The sequence below is a fragment of the Sturnira hondurensis genome, unplaced genomic scaffold (assembly GCF_014824575.4).
Source record: "Sturnira hondurensis isolate 20B ecotype Veracruz unplaced genomic scaffold, ASM1482457v3 Scaffold0006413, whole genome shotgun sequence".
In the NCBI taxonomy this organism is placed as follows: Eukaryota; Metazoa; Chordata; class Mammalia; order Chiroptera; family Phyllostomidae; genus Sturnira; species Sturnira hondurensis.
In genome coordinates, this window is record NW_028079044.1 from 54673003 (window position 1) to 54689984 (window position 16982).

Genomic DNA, 16982 nt, shown 5'->3' on the forward strand with positions numbered 1-16982 from the left:
ACCACTGAGCCTGTGCCCAGAGAAAGGCCTGCCCACTTGCTGTGGCAGCCAAGGCGCTGGGACGAATGTGCCCTGTGGCCATCTGTCCTGAGCCTGCACCTTCCCATGAAAGGCACTCCTGTGTCGAACACGTTTGTGAACCTTTTCTTCCGGCCAAACAAATGGGAAAACGGCATTTTCACCGTACTTGTATCTCACTTTTTCCATTTTAATTTTGTCCTCATTCCGTACTTCCTGCTTTCCCCCAAAGTTCCCCACCCTCTGGCCAGTTTCTGCACTGACTGTTGGGGAACAGGCCAGCAGACAGTCCCAGGGGTGCCTGGCCTGCACTCCTTGCCCCTCCCAGGAGGAGAATGCCGACCTCAGGGGCAGACCGTGCATAGGGACAAGGGGCATGCTCACCCTAGGGATCCGGTGACAAAGTGGGGCTCGGAGCCATGCCCTCCACTCCCCAGAGCCCTCCCGAACTTCTGTCCCCCACGGGCCCTCCCTGAGCAACGGCCTGGTGACCCCTGGATTCACACAGCCGGGGGCAGTTTCGGTCACTTCAACCCCAAAGCCGTCATTATCGCCTCCCTTATTTTGCACACGAAGTGGTAGAGTCCCAGAGGCTGAGCTGCCTGCAGAGGTGACAGCTGGCCTTCCTGAGCCTGCACGCCCAGGGCGCCCCGTCCCTGTCCCCAAGGGCAGCGAGCCCTCCTGCACAGGGACCAGGCACAGGGACACTGTGCCCACCCTGAAACCTGCCGGAGCCATGGCCAGCACTGCAGTGCGTGCCTTGAAGGCAGGACTTCCTGGTGGTGGTACCCGGGAGGGACCGTCCAGTGGGGGGTTCTGCAGGGAGGCAGGTTTTCCCTCGTCACCTACACACACAGGTCGCCTCTCACAGCCTCGGTCCTCCCAGTCCGTGTCCCTGGGTTGTTACTGTTAACACGAAGCCCACGCGACTGAATGAAGACATTTTGGCAAAGCTCACCGACCACCTTCTGTAGAGCTCCGAGACTGAGAGGAGCTGAGCTCTCCCACCAGACAGTGGCGGGGAGCTGTGAAAAGACGGACCCGGGCGCATCGCTGCCACTGCCGACTGCGGGGAGTGAAGGACACGGGGCTGTGCCTGTCTGGGTGACTTCAGCTGCGCCTCGAGCTGGAGTTGCAGCCCCATGGGCCCATGGGTGTAAGCCTTGCTGTCTGCCTGCCGGGATCTCGTTTTGTTCCTATGTGTCTGTTCGACTCCGTGTGCCCGGTACACCACACTAATGAACAAATAGCCAGAATCGTCGCCCGGTGCCCGCGGGTCTCAGCATAATCAAACATCAGGGGCTCGAAATCCTGGCGCTGAGTAACAGCCGCCACTCGCCCTTTGGGGGTCAAGGGCATCTGGCGAGTAGCCCTGGGGGTCACTACACAGCCCGATTCGTGGAGGGATGGCTGGGTCCCCGCGTGAAGAGGGGTTTGTGTCACAGTGAGTCAAAGTCCAAGGAGATGTGACAACAGTCCCAGTTGAGCCCCAAAGGAGCTGGACAGGCCTGGACATCCCGTGGGGTGCTGTTGGGACAGTGTCTTCTTCCATGTGAACCCACTTAGGGCAAGTGCGGGTCTGACGGAGGCACCCTGTCACCTCCTGGCCCTGGGATGCCCTGTGGCGACGCTGGGAGTGAGGCTCGAGTGGCAGGCTCCGTCACCAGCCTTTCCTCTGTGACAAAGGCAGACAGCACCACCTGCTGGCCTACCTGGGGAAGACAGACTCGGCTGCTGCTTCCTACCGGCGCGTTACCAGCATCTGATGAGAGCTGCTGCCCTCGGATTCCATCCTTGCACAGAGGCAGCCTCTTGCGGGCCCCGCCTTTTGTCCCTGGAGTGACACAGGGCCACCTCGTCCCTCAGCTGCCACTTGAGGAGCCTGGTTCCCTCTGGGCTTGCCGAGCCCGGGGTGAGCTTTGACCCTCACACACCCAGGTCCAGCAAGGGCCCCACGCACGATGCAGACACTGACCTGCTGCTCCCTCACTGAGGCCACTCGCCCGGCATCTGCTGGGGGGCGGCAGGGACAGGGAGCAGAAGCAGCCACAGCAGCAGCCAGGCTGGAAAGAGGGAACAAAGGCCGAGGCCCAGACCAGCCAAAGCCTGGAAGGAGGGGCCACCCCCTCCTGGGCCCACCCACTTCCCTGCAGGGCCACCCGCTGTGCTGGCCGGGGCTAGGACCAGACCTCCTCCACATCACTTGCAATGAGGTCGTGTGTTACACGATGCTTGGCCCGCTCTCTGGGTACCAGGTGGCCCAGTGACTCGGGCCGTGAAATCAGCCGCACAGAGGAATCTGGAAAGAGGGCCCACAATCTCATCGGGGGGTCCAGGTGCCATCAGCAGACCAGGCAGGGAGCCAGCCTGTGTGGTCCTCCACCTCGGGGACAGCCGGGGGAAGGGAAAAACCTTGCAGAGAGAGAGACCTCTGAAGGGCTGTTTCTCAGTGCAGGGTCAGGTGTGCAGCTCTGCCCCCCCCAAAACTGGGGAAGCCGTGAGGGGTGCAACCCAGGGAGGACCAGCTTGTGGGTGCTGGGTCAAGGTGGCCAAATTCCCAGACCCACAGTCAGCAGTCCCCCAGCACCCGGAGGCAGGGACATGGCCACCAGAGGCCGCATCTCTCAGGTGACGCTGAGGCCAGAACAGGGTCAGAGGCCCAGCTGGCTGCCAGTCCCTCCTGTCCCTGCCAGGTCCTGGAACAGCCTCTAGAGGTCTTGGTGATAGAACAACATTGTTACCATAAGCGGAGTGAGTTTTCAATTTTAAGGGAAAAAGTGGTCAATCAGTAAAACATGTAAACTACAGTATGAGGAGATTTAGCTTTCAGGAAACTGTTGCTAGAGTTCACATGTTCCTTTTGTTGGATGTCTCTTAGGGCCTAATTTTGTTTCAACAAAGTATTTTTTTAATAAATATTTTATTTACTTATCTTTACAGGGGAAGGAGAGAGGGAGAGAAACATCAATGTGTGGTTGCCTCTAATGTGTCCCCTGCAGTGAACTGGCCTGCAACCCAGGCATGTGCCCTGACTGGGAATTGAACACGCGATCCTCTGGTTCGCAGACCTGCACTCAGTCCACTGGGCTACACCAGCCAGGGCTCAACATAGTATTCTTTAAATGGTTTTGCATTTATTTTTAATTTGAAGGAAGAACATTCTGTGTCTGTTGATGCAATGACAAGAACTGTGAAAAATGAAAACAGAGGCCCTATCAAAAAATTGTGTAATTTAATTTTTCACCACGCAGCAACCCGGCTGTTCCTTCTTGTTCACTGTCACTGTTGCCATAACTTCTGGGGAGGCAGTGTGCACTGTTACAGGAGCATTCATTTCCAAAGAGTAAAACTTGTTCTGCACGTTCTGTGTTCCCCACAGGGGAGTCTTCAGACATTTCGATTGGCTAGTGGAACGCAGAGGGCGGGGAAAGTGCTCCCGGGAAAAGTGGGGCTGCCTGGGTGGTCCCATGCAGGCAGCCAGGGGGAAAGTCACACCCACACAGCCTTCCTTTTGCCTCCAGTCCCGGCAAGACGCTGGCGCCTCGGGCTCTCAGCCTTTCCGCAGAACAGCACAAAGTGCAAAACGTTGGCAGACTCGGAGACTTTGTCGCAAAGGTGACTTTTTAGGGGAGGTACTAAGGGCACACGTGGGGTGGGGCATTGCCCCAGGGATGACATCTAGGCTTCAGTGGTGTTTCAGCTCCAGGCGCAGGAAAGCAGTTGGGGCAGGGCAGACCTGGGGCCCAGCTGCACTGACTAAGGACCCCCTGCCCCCATCCCCGGCCCTGCACAATTGGTGGAGACCAGGACCCCGACAGGACTCACCTGGAGTCCTGGAGAATGCTCCACTGGGACCCTCCCCTGGGGCTGCCTCTAGAATCTCTGCCCTTAAAAGCCCTCAGGCCGCCCTGGCCAGGTTGGGCGGGTGGGGGCGGATTGGTGGGGGTGGGGGCAGAGGGGGGGGTGCACAAGGACAGAGTAAAGCTGGGAAGGAGGGAATGAGCCCTGAGCAACGTGAAGTAAAAAGTCAGAATTCAGTTCTATCTGTGTGGTGCCAGCGTGCAAAGTGAAACTTCGACATTGAAACATTTAAAAATAAAACGAACTACTAAAAACTAGTTTTTTTTTTTTTTTTACAAAATAGGATTGTGGAGAAATTCTGCCTTATTCTTCTATTTTTACCGTAATGGGGATTCTCCCCCAGGGAAACATCCTGTGGTAACATGATACACCTGCTTCTAAAAGTCCAGCCAGAGTGAGCGAGTGGGTCCAGAGGCGACTGCAAGTTTCTGTCGGGTGAACGGCCTGGTTCCCCCATGCTGACTCGCAGCCCACTGCGCGCATGCGCCGCGCCTGCGGTTCGATGGCAGCGCCGAGGCAGAGTCGGGGTTGAACGGTCTGCAGCTGCGGACCGGCAGCCGCCTGGGCTCGCCCGCCCTCCGGCGTCATCTGAGAACTGCAATGGGGTGGGAACAGAAGTCCCCGTGCAGCAGGGCTGCACGGGGGCGGGTGCGTCCCGGAGCAGGTGGCACGGGGGACGGTCACCACTGCCTCTTCCCTTCAGACCTCCAAGGACACTGGCCTCTGGGATTCACAGCTGATGAGAGATGAGTGCTTCTCCTACACAAGGGTCCTCGTCCCAATCTACTCAAGGTCGAGCTTTTCCTGCCTCGCGCTTTGGGCGGTTGCTTTCCAGGCCCGAGTGGCCACAAGCGCAGTGCTGAGCGCCACCTGCTGCTCAGAGGGCTGCGGACCGAGACAGCCAGGCAGAGAAAGCGCTTGGGGCCATGTGCCTCCATCAGGCTTCAGGCTCCAGTACTGCCGGCTCTGATTTAGTGAATGAACAGTCTGTAAAAACGGCGTGTCTTTCACAGAAACATACAGCCCAAGGTTGCACCCTAGCCGGTGGATGAACACGTGAGCTCGCGGTCACTGGCCTTTGTGGGACAGAAGGGCTGACGGTGAGGCAGGGGTGACCTGCATGTGGCCGAGTGTGCACACGTGGTCTCCCTCCAACCACAGGGAGAAGAGACACTCTGCAGAAAGCAGGGCAGGAGGCCTGGTGGGAAAGACCCAGGTCAGTGCACCCAAGGTGTGCCCCGCAGGGTAGAAATCCCAGGGCGGGAGCTCAAGACTGCCAGGGTCCTGGGAACAAGCACAGTGACCTCATCAAACAGGGAGAAAGGGAGTCTTCCAGGTGGTGGGGCAGGTGAGCCAGGCTAGAGGTGGGGCTTCCCGAGAGGACGCAAATGAGGCTGCACTGGTTACACCTGCCCTGGTGCCCGCGTGTTCACTCCGAGATTTACGTACAAGGCCCGGAAAACTTCAGATACCGGTGGGAACTTTGCCTGCAATGAATTAATGCTGAGAAGCCAGAACTGGCAGAGGTTTTTGGAAACTTTGCAAAGGAGGACAAACAGGATCTCAGCAAGTCTGAGATGGGAACGGCGACCAGGCACAACGGCGAGAATGACAGGGCTGTCCGGCTTGTGGCCGGGGCCGGAGGCCGCCTGGACGCGGAGGCAAGGTCTCACCCTGCCCGAGCCCACGCTCCGCAAAGGTGTAAATACAGCTGGTGGTTGTGTTCTTGCAACAACTGTGACTCATAAGCCCAGCTGGTCTTCCCAGCTGTGGGACTAGCCGGGCCCTGGACGCAACGTGGGGACCGAGGGGACAGTTATTAACGCACGGAAACCATGCTTGTGGTCCCGACTGGTAAGTTCAGCCTGGAATCAGGAACTGACTCATGAGCATGGGACCCTCAGTGCCAGCAGATGGCCCACGTGTGTAACTGGACGCAATGACACGCTGCAAAAAACATACTTTCACAGCGATGCTAACACGGCAGAAAATAACCCCGAGTTCAACATACAGATGAAAAAAATGCTCGAACAACAACTATTCCCGAGCACCAATTCTGCCAGTGGGAGGGAGGGGTCGTCCCACCTACACTCACCCCGCTCTCCCCCGCCACCGCCAGGCGAGACCTGCCAGGCCCGCCGAGCAGGGCACCCAATGCCACGGACGGCTGGAAAGAAGCATATGAACCGTCATTATTTACCCCCCCAAATGACTGTATATGTAGCAAACCCCAAAGAATACTTTAAAAAGCTATTAGGGTTAGTAACTGAATTTGCCAGGATTTCTGGATGTAAAGTCAACACCCAAAATTCAACTGAATTTCTGTGTACAAACCACACACAACCAGAAAGTAAATTAAAAAACCAGAATTCACAATAGCACAACATAACAATAAATCTAAGGAAAATGCACAAAATCTGTAGAGAAGGCTATAAGAACCTACAAAGTCATCAATGAATGTAGAAACAGCCCTAGCCAGTGTGGCTCAATGATTTAAGGCGCCAGCCTGCAAACCAAAGGGTCGCAGGTTCAATTCCCAGTCAGGACACATACCTGGGGGGGGGGGGCAACCACACATTGATGTTTCTGTCCCTCCCCTCCCTCCCTCCCATCTAAAAATAAGTAAAATTAAAAAAAAACCAGAAACATTTCATATTTTCTAAGAGGATTCAATGTCATTGAAAATGAGCCCGAATCGAGGATTTGTGGTCTGTGTTCCCATTGCTCCTCCATCTTCGTGGAGTCCAGGGACCAAGGACTCGGAGCCGGTGACAGCAGTGGGGCATCTCCTGAGGGGACATGTGGAACTGGAGCCCGCCACCGGGAGCCACTCTGGATTCTGAGTGTGTCCCGTGGTAAACCTTAGGTGGCCCAGTGGCGGAGGTGACAGAGGAGCTCACTCTGGATCAATGTAAAAAATAACCTCCGTATAGTTACAGCTGACGCAGAGCCAGAAGGCCTCAGACGGATGAGCTCCCTGTCCCCAGAGGCATGTAAGCAGAGGCCAAATAGACTGCTGGAGGGTGCCTGTCACACGAATGCTGTTGTATGATGACTCCGTGGGGAGCTCTGCCCACCAGGCTCGGGCTCGGGTGGGTCCTGGACAAGACAGGGTTGGCATGCTTGTCCGCACTCATCCATGTGAACATGGGCCAAGAGCCTCAGAAGTTAGCAAGTCACCGCCTCTTGGTGAGCAGCTGCAGAGCCAGCTCCGGGTTGGGTGGGCTTGGAGTCCCGGGAGCAGAGGAGCCCCCCCACCCTGCCCCAACCCCCACAGTAGCACAAGATCTGCCTGCCTCGTGGCCTCAGCGCCACCTCCGCCTGTTGTCCTTGGAGGCACTTAGTCAGCCCCCAGCAAGTTCCAGAGGAGATAGGCCACGAAGCCCTTGACGTCCCCCACTTTCCCAACCCCACCCCATCATTCTGTGTGGACACCGAACTCCACTGGCTGTGTGACAGCCGTGTGCCCCGGAGCCCACACACCGGCTGCCCCCAAGCCCTGCAGAACCAGCGCAGCCATGGTCCAGGCGGGCCAGCCCAGAACAGCCCACAGGGTCCGAACTGAGATCAATGGGCTTTTCTGACGAAGACCGTGGCTGATGAGAAGAGGGCCCGGCTCCCCACACGCCCAAGGGTGAGGATGCAGGCCCAGCGAGGCCCAGACACTCAGACCCTCTGGAGGCTCCGGGAGCTGCACAGTGGGCAGCTGGGGCGGCGGGGGCTGGGGGGTTGGAGGGGGTCAGCAGGTGGTATCCCGCAGAGAAAGGCCCGTTTTTCCCCAGGGGCCGAGGGCCCAGCAGCTGCGTCCCCACCCAGGGCCAGCCAGGCGGGGAGGCAGCTGCCTCTCCCTGGGAGGCCGGGCGCCTGTCCCTGCTGCTGTGAGGCTGCCGTCCTTGAGTGCAGGGACTGTCCTCACAGGAACAGCCCCTCGGTTTCTCCCGAAGGCCTCTGTAGCCACAGCAGGTGCTGGCCTTGGGTGGGACCAGTGGTTCTCTGCCGCCCTAGGGAAGGTCCTGGAGGCACCCCTCCCACCCCATGTTCTTGGTTTCTAGAAGGAACTGAAGTGGCCCTGGGGCAGCTTGACTCCGGAGAATGGGAGAATGCACCTGCCTACCCAAGTGGCCCGGGGACACCCTGCCCCTCCCTGGTCACAGGCAGGCAGTGGTGGCCAAGAGTAGTCGAGCTTGGCCCTGGTTCCCCCCATCCTGCCTGCCTGGCCTCTGGGACCCTATGCGGCCGAGTCCCAGGTAAGAATCACTGCAGACTGACAGGGTGCCAGGGGAGGGCCCGGCCTGGCGGTTTTTCCCAAGGGGCCCTCCTCCCCCAACAACAGGCACAGGGCGGCTGTGTGCTGGGCCAGGGCATCCCCCACCAGCAGGCAATTTGGGGGCGGAAGGGACAGCCTGGGAACTCCACAGAGGCGGGGATGGGGGTGGGGTGTGGGGGCTGGGAGGCACATGAGCTGAGCTGACCAGCAGGGGGCGCTCCTGCAACAGCTGCCAACAGGAGTCACACAATGGCCCACAGGTGGGTGTGTGGGCAGGTGGAGGGGGGCCCGCTCCAAGTCCCTCATTGCTGCAGCATCGAAAGTTACCCTGATGGACTACCTGAGGGGTTCAGAGAAGGGACACGGGGACGCCCCCTGGTTTGCCATCCATATGACCAGGTGGAAGCCCCTGAATGGAACCGGGCCCAGCAGAACCAGAGGGCCCGGTGCTGGTTTCTGGCAGGAGCTGCACAGCCACCACCGAACACGAGGCCCGGAGTCCGTCAGGTGCGAGGCTTCCTTGAGACGGAGCCCGCCGGCAGCCGGCTGGGCTGGAAGGTTCTGGAAGACCTCGATGGGCCTGGTTGGGGGACTGTTCAGTCCCTGCTGTCTTGCTGAGCAAAGGTGACACTTGGTGACAATGGCAGGAAATCAGGCTCCCACAGGGGCACTTGGGGCCAATCTGCAGGAAGCACCTTTCGGTGTCGGGAGACCCGCTGGCTGCCGCCCTCGGGATGTGCCGTGAAGGGGGCGGAGGCAGAGAACGCGCAGGGGAGGGCGGTGAAACATTTAGGGGACAAGTCCAGTGCAAGTGCCATTCTGCACCCAGAGGACGGCTGCGCACCCACCACGGCCTTCCCCGAGCAAAGTCCGAGCATCAGCCTGCAGACTCTGAACCCACAGCCGCTGAGGCCCACGTCTGTGGGTGATGTCACTGAGTGTGTCCTCCAGACTCGGAGTGTAGGGCGTGGGAGGTGAGCCACCGCTTGTGGCCCCGACCCCTCAGCCGTCGTCACGGTGGCAACCCCTCCTCACAGGGCAGGGCGGGGGGACTTACCCCGGGGGTCCACAGAGCAAAGGAATCCTGGGGTATGGCCAACAAGTTTGCATCCCCAGTAATCTCAGAGGACACAGCTGCAGGGCCTCGGGCCCCAAGGGGCTCAGACCTGGCTCCTTCTCTGCAGGACGGGGACCCACTGGGTGGGTGGGGCTGGGCCCGGACCCCCAGCTCTGCACACGGAGAGCCCCCGGCTGCTTGGATGCCTACGTGCGCACTTTCTCACTGACGTTACTGTGTCTCCTTGAAAAATCCTCACAACGCAGGTCACTTTACAGGCTCGGGGGGGGGGGGGCATCATGTGAGCAAACAGTAAGCACTTAACAGGCTGAGGCCCTTCCCCCTCTTGCATTCGGGTACATTCTGTGCACAAGTGGAAAGAGTCGGGGCCGAGTCTGCAGGGGCCCAGTGGCTCCTCTGGGCCAGGGACTCCAGCCACTGGCTCCCACTCGGGACGTCCTGAGCCGGGAGAGGGCGTCTTGTTGGAACTCGTTGCCTAACGTTTTGGGCGGCCTGGGAAGCAAGGACGGTGTCCAGCTGCTTCTCGTCTATGTGAAAACCTGCATCACCACGTACCGTCTTTTCAAGATCAAATCAGGGGACCTGGGGGCACCATCTCCGTGGCGGGCAAGGCTGCATGCAGGGGCCACCGCCAGGGCACGGAAGCCCTGCCACAGGCCGTGGGGGGGCTCCTGAGGCCGCAGGCGCTGCTGTCTCTGGTTTAAAAACGAACAAAGAGAGACGTTCAGTGGCTGGGCCAGGGCCACACGGCTGACTATGGCAGCAAGTGAGCCTGCGTCACACCACAGGTGTGAGGCCCCGCCCGTGACCCATGCAGCTCTGTTCCACCCAAGGGGCTCTGCACAGAATGAACCCGAGCTCCAAGTAAACAGGAATGGAAGCCACCTGGTCTCCGTGGCGGAGGACTTGGGGCTGAGCCAGGGCTGCCCAGGTCCGAGGTGCGGAGGTGGCCCCAGAGCCTGTGATCAGATGTGCCTGGGGACACGTGGCAAGTGTGGCCCCCATTCCCGTCTCACGCTTGCCTGCTCTGAGCTCAGCGACAAGCAGTGCCAGCTGAGGCCATTGTCTTAGTTGGCCTCTGGCACAGTGATTTCTGAATGCTGGGTTTTCCAGCGTGTCCCCAGGGCTTGGCGGCAGCGCGTCTGAGCCCTGATCCGTTTTGCAAGCGAGGACAAGACCACAAGGACACCACCCCACGTGCATGCTAGAAGGACATAGATATCTACCCAGTGTGTGACACCGAGGTCAAGCAGCGGTGGCACCCGGGGCTTTAATGGGGGCGAAGAGCCATCAGACAGACTCAGTTCGGGTAAAGCACACTGGAAAGAGCCTCGTCCACAACACCTAAGTTCACAGCGATGTCGGAACAGGAAAGAGTGCCTGACAAAGAGGAGAAGGTCCCTGTAGAAAAGCCACCCCACGTGCTGACACTGGACAGCCACCGCAGACAAGAAAGGGACACAGACCCTCTGTCCTCGGCAGCTCGCCCTGGAACGGCCCCTCCTGGCGGAACAGCTGGAGAAGAGATCAATCAGTCGGACGCTCAGAATCAGGTGGAAAAGGGCCCTGTGACCTGGCAAGGACGGGACGGGAGGCTGCTGTGGGAAGGACACGGGGGGACAAGGGGGAGCGCGGCTCCGGGTGGGGCTTCCTTCCTCGGAGCCTCAGCCTCTGAATGAGGAAGCCAGGCCCCGAGATGGCAGATAAGACCGAGTTCTCCTCAGCAGACCTGCTCCCATCAACGCCTCAGCCTTTGAGAATAGCTGTCACTGCAAATACACAATTCGGAGACTTCGCACACGAAGGCCTAACACTCATTATCAGGAGGGACAAGGACACGGTCCCTTCAGGGCTGTCAGTCACGCTGACGCTGCAGAAACTCAGGATGGTGACTGGGGGTGGGGACAGACATGGGCCCACACTACAGGCCCAGGTCAGAACAGGACTCCCTGTTCCGGTTTTTCACCTGCAGGTGGCCTGGTGTCACTGGGGCCACTTTCCCTGGAATCACAGGCCAACCTTGAACCTGCTCGCGCCTGCAACCGCTGACCCTGACAAGCTGGGTCCTGCTCATCCGTTTCCAAGGACCCGGGGTCTCCTGGCTGCAGCTGGGTAGTGAAATGCTAAAACCAGCCAAAAATGTCAATATAAAACTCAGTTTGTGCAGATCAGGGGGATTCCTGATACTGTTGGAGAATACATTTTTTCTAAATACCAAATGCCTTGAAAACGCACTCAAAAGCCTCTGGAGGAACCGCCTGTCTGTACCACGCTGGGATCTCCCAGGGCGCAGCCCCGACGGCAGGTTCACGGGAAGAATGCGACGCCAGTCTCCACGGGAAAGTGTGGCCCGTTTATTCGAACTGAAAGGCATTGTTACATAGTGCAAACGTTTCTTTGGTAACGTACTGATTACAAAGAGCACAGGACTGTCGGCAACAGTCAGGAAATAACAGGTGCACTCGGCTTCCCATCACGGCGCCCACGCCGCACGTACGACCACCCTCGACCCCCAGGCCCCTGCCTGCGGCTGGGCTTTGCTGTGGGTTGGTCTCCCCCCAGGACACAGAGTGCCGCTGGCCACCGGCCCGAGCTTCAAGACTCAGCACGTGCGTGCTGCCCTGGCCGCCAGACCCTGGGTAACCCCCCCCAGGCACCGGGACTCCGGCCAGCTCGTGGAACTGGGGTTTGGGGCCACCTCATGGAACTGTCCCACTTCCCAACCCAGGCCTCCACTTCCTGGTTCATAGGCACCCGTTCCGAGGTTGGATGACTCAGTTTGACTCCGTGTTTAGACGAAGTCCCATACAGCTCTGACCTGTGACATGAGGCTAAGAAGTCAGGCTGACTGAGTTTAAATCCACTGCAACTGTGCCTGGGGGGGGGGGGAGATCAGCACCCCCCGGGTGGAGAGGGTGCACCCACTGCACTGGAGCCAGGCTCTGGCACTGCCTACCACCTGCTGGACACGCACCGTGAGCATGCCCAGCCGTGTGCTGGTGTGCCGTGTCCCCATGGGTCTCCTCACGGGAAGGCAGGCGGGTCTCTCGTCCATGCCCCCACAGTGCCTGGCACGCAGTGGGTGCCCAATAAAGTGTCTGTGAGGCTGAAGCGCAAGCCCAGGGACAGACTTCTCAGAGCACAGACCACTCGGTTCCCAAAGGTCACTCGTCCCAGAGGGCTGTCCAAGCAGCGGTTTGCCCGAAAACCGAATTATACAGCTATCAGCATGAAAGGGCTCCTGGGTCGGGAATTGAAGTTTTGTCCGACAACCGAGATTAATGTTCCTGGAACAACTTGGCTGAGAAACTATTCGAGATGGGAGACGTCGGAGAACTGAGGTTTGACTTTTTAGAGCAAAACAGGAGGTTTCTGGTCCATTAGAGAGAATTGCAACCTGAGGTACGACAGCTGCTTTTCACTGAATTCTGGAAGACACTCTGCAGAGGGAAGAGGACGGTTTTCCAGCCCACTCTGATGCTGAAACCCTAGGCTTTCACAAAACGTCCCGCACTCTGAGCGTGCGGATGAGGTAAAGGGACGCTGCTCCTCTAAGGCACTCACGCAACCTGAAGTCAGAGGCCCCGACACTGGCAGGCCCCAACGGAGAACCATGGTGGCGGTGCACCCAGCAGGTGCAGCCGGCGGCGTGCGAGCCGAGTGCCACCACCGCGGAGGGAGGTCTCCCGTCTGGTCCGCAGCCGGCAGCAAGGACACAGAGCACCAGCCTATCTCTAAACGGGGCCTGATGACCCGAGTCCCGTGTGAAGGGGGCAGAGAAGCCACAGGGGTGTGCGTGGGCCGGGGCCGCGGGAATCCGCTCTGCGCGACCAGAGGGCAGGCATCTGGGTTACCAGGGCGCCAGAGCCTGGGCCACCCAGACATGCCTGTGAGAGCCTGTTCCGCTGGTCCAAGACGGAGCCCCCCTGCAAACACGGCGCGCCTCCCATCTGCAGGCTCCGGGCCGGGGCCCAGCGGGGCGGCTGTCCGTCCAGAGGCATGGTGGCATCGGGGAGTTGCTGCAGGGGCCTAAGTGACTTAACTGTGCAATTTAATAGTAGCACCGACTTTTCATTAAAAAAATTAAATAAAAACCTGAGAATCTAACATGAAGTTAGGACTCGTGTCTGCTCCCGCTGCGCGGTCTCCTCTCAGAGCTCCCAGCGCTGTGTCTGAAGCCGCCCGAGTCCTCGGTGCGCTCCTGCCTGCATGCCCTGCACTGGCCCGTGAGGTCAGGGGACGCACAGAGGAGCTCCCTGGAGCACGAGGGGTCTAAGGCCGAGTTCCCAGGGTGTCCTTCGGGCAGGACGGACAACAGGCTCCGTCCACTCTCATGGGCGCGGGGCAGTCAGCGGGCTGGCAGGCTTCCACGAAGCAGGTGACCTGCCCGTGCTGGGGGGAGATGGGGCGGACCACTTAGCTCCTGGCCCCACCCCCCACCCCCCCCATCATGCCCACTTCCTGCTCGGGTCCCGACTGCCCAGGTCTGACCCCTTTGGTCCCTCCCTGTCCCTCTCAGTGCTCGGCTCTGAGCTTCCCATCTAGCTGTCTGCAGCCAGACCCTTGTCCACTGCCAGAGTGGCTCGGTGGGCACACCAGGCAGTCAGCCTTTGACAGTGGCTGGGGGAAGAGCCCACACCTCCCAGAGAAGAGGGAGGACGCCCCGCTGCCAAGCAGGGCTTGGCTGACCACTGGGCCGCAGGGCTGTGTGGGGCCCAGACAGCGCTGTACTCACTCGGCATTCACAGAGGGTGCACGCGTCTCGTTTCCACCTGGTGCCGTCCGCGTGGGGCTCCCCATCTGCGTCGGTACACTCGGCCGTGCTGAGCCGAGACTCAAGTTTCTTGATCTGCGAAGCCAACATGTGTGTGGTCAGTCCAGGTGGCCTGTGGCCCCAGCCATCCCTGGCCTGCCTCGCATTGAGCAGGGACGCAGATGGATGTCTCTGAAGGCTGTCAGGAGCTCAGACCGGCCCTTCTGACAGCTGAGGAGTGTCTGTCCCAGAGCTCCTAGCAGCGCTGCCCGCCTCGTCTTGGGTTGGCAGTGACCGCACCTAAGTGAGGGGAGCAGTCACTGAAACGCAGAGAGAAAGCTCAGAAATGAACGAGGGCGGTGCCCTCCCAGGAACGGGAGCAGGGGCCCCGCGCTTGACGGACATCTGGCCCTGGCTTTTCAAAGAACTCGGGTCGTGAGCGGCCACCAGCCCATAGCAGGCCTCCCCAGGGGGAGCCCCCTCCCTAGGGCACCAGTGGGTCGACGGTGGGGCACCTGGCGGCCCAGCTGCCTCGCTCCAGCCTCCAGAGAAGGTGGTGAACATCCCCCTGGAAGCACCCTCGCCTGGGTTTTCTGTCGCAGGCGACCGAACCTCAGCTGACAACAGAGGGGGCCCCGACGCCTTGGCGCTGTGACGCCCTGTGAAGCCTCCGTGGCACCAGGACACCTGGACACAGGATGGTAATGGCCATGACAGCCACACACTCAGACCTCTGTGTGCCCACTGACCTTGGGCCACCAGCAACAGGTCTCTGATCTCCTAGGGGCACACAACCTGGGGTCACACACTGTTCCTGCCCATGACGACCCTGTGTCACCTGTGTCACCACCAAGGGGGCAGCCACTCTCAGATGTGCCGGGCTCTAGCCAGCTCTGTGCCTGAGTCACCGACACCAAGGCGACCAGACCTCGGCCACAGGCCACAGGCACCTGCATAAGGAGGGAGAACAGGGATGGGGAGAGGGTGCCACTGACTGCAGCCCCTGCAGTGAGGAGCCAGAAGAAGCCGCAGAACTCTGATCTGCTGGCCTCAAAGATGTTGGGAGGACCCGAACTGGGCGAGGCGATGGAGCTGTGCCTGCGGCCACCCCGCCCTGAGCAGCCACCAACGCCCCTGCTCTGAGCCCTGGGATGTGGATGAGTGAAGAGCACAGGGCAAGATTCCACCCTGCGGGTGGCAGAGAGGTCACCACACCACAGGCCCGCATCCGCCTGGGCTGTCTCTGGCTCAGGTGATGGGGCCCCTTCCTGATAATGAACCGGGTGGGGCCCGGAAAAGCAGAAATTAGTTCCCTGAGCCTTGGGAGGGAAGACCATTCTTTTTTAGCAAAACCCTGATGACCCTGAGGAGAGCCTGGGAAACCCCTGGGGCCCTGGCACTCGGATCCAGACACAGTGCCAGCCGGGCCGGACCTCAAGCCGCTCTGGACCCTCCTGGGGACTGGGCTGCACCTGTCGTTCCGGGAGAAACGGCCACAGGGCTGGGGGGCCAAGAAGGCCTGGGTCTCCTTCACAGCCCCACCCCCGAGCTCGCTGCTCACACCTGTGATCTGAGCAGCTGCTGGACAGCGATAGTGACACCCCCTGCCTTCCCCCACACCCCCACACCACAGTAGGTGGCCAGAGGTCCTGATCGTCAGGACACCAAGTGACTCAGTGTGGCTCAGCCCCCGAGAAGCCGGGAGAAGAGCAAGCAGACAGGCGATGTCCCCTGGACTACAAGGAAGGGATGTTGGCAGAAGTCACACCTGTGTGGTCACACAGAGGTGAGTCTGTCCTTATGTGTGGATAATGCAGGGCTGGGACAGGGCTGGGACTCGGGGGTGCAGGTACCTGTGCCCTGAGGTCGCTGATGGTCTTCTGCATCTCCAGAACGAAGTCCCTGAAGTCGTTTGTCCCCAGCCCCTGCGGGTGCTCAGAGGAGGTGGGGGTGGCATTCCTGGGACGCTCGCCATGTTCTCCGACACTGTAGGAGAGACGGGAGGAAGCAGCACGGCCTCGGTGGGCGTCACACCACACACATACCTGCTCATGCTGCAGGCCTCAAGCACCTGTGTCATCCAGGGGCCAGGACCGAAAGGTGGCCGTGGCGATGTCCCCGCCTGGGGCCCAGGACCTGTCCTGAGGTGTGGATAGTCCAGTCCCCAGGGCAGCCATACCTCAGTGTCTTCCCAGGCCTGGCCTCCACGGTGGGCTCGTCCTCCCGGTAGCTGAATTCTAGGGACCGCCGGCCGCGGAAATGATATGAGAAGGCGTGGAACTGGCCCCTGGTCCTGCAGTCTGAGCAGAGAGGACCCATGCTGGCTTCCCGTCTCCATACAGAGCCCTGGGGTGCCCAGTGCTGGGGTGTCGCTGACCCAGTGCTGGGGCCACTCTGCGCACAGTACACCTTATAGTGCCCACCACCCCACCGACGGTCCTGTCCACACTGCCCACCTCAGCCACCCAGGTCACAGCCCAGCACAGGCCAGGATGGGGCCAAGAAGGTGGCCACATAGGGCCCTCTCTAAGTTCTTACATCTCCAGGGCCTGGGAGGAGAGTGTGCGGTCAACAGGACAGTGAAGCTGTGCTCATCTCTGGGGAGGTGCTGCCACCCCCCCCATAGGACCCACAGGCACTTCCTCCACGTCCAGTTCAGCAGCTGACCCACAGCTAGATCCACGTCACACACTCTGCCTACTGTCAGGCTCAGTTGAGTCACAGGACCCTGGGTCGCCCAGGTCAGAGAGCCCGGCCCTGAGTCCCTCATCAGCTGGAAGTTCTAGCCCCACTCACGCATGGAGACAGCAGGCCCTGGCTGAAGGCCTAGCGGCCCAGGGGGCTCACAGGCATCTTCCTAACCAAGCAGATGGCACGTTCTCCCCATGAATACTAGCCAGCATCACCCAGGGCAGGACAGGCCTCCCGGAGGTGGCCGGGCGACCACTCTGCTGGTTGCAGGGTGCCAGGGTCCCAGGCAGGGCTGCACCTGGGCCGAGGGAGGC

The 16982-nt window shown here is 60.0% G+C and overlaps 1 protein-coding gene across 2 annotated transcripts in view; it reads right to left on the reverse strand.

Moving 5' to 3' along the window:
- Nucleotides 1–11556: 11556 nt before the first annotated feature.
- The window catches only part of PXDN (peroxidasin), a 53462-nt gene continuing 48036 nt past the window's right edge, over nucleotides 11557–16982 (reverse strand). For both annotated transcript variants that reach the window (XM_037048658.1, XM_037048657.1), the window contains 4 exons: nucleotides 16157–16277; nucleotides 15831–15963; nucleotides 13960–14073; nucleotides 11557–13616 (listed from right to left, as the gene is read on the reverse strand). In XM_037048658.1, the coding sequence (XP_036904553.1) occupies nucleotides 13497–13616; nucleotides 13960–14073; nucleotides 15831–15963; nucleotides 16157–16277 (488 nt within the window). In that variant the 3' untranslated portion in view covers nucleotides 11557–13496. The remainder of the gene's footprint in view (nucleotides 13617–13959; nucleotides 14074–15830; nucleotides 15964–16156; nucleotides 16278–16982) is intronic.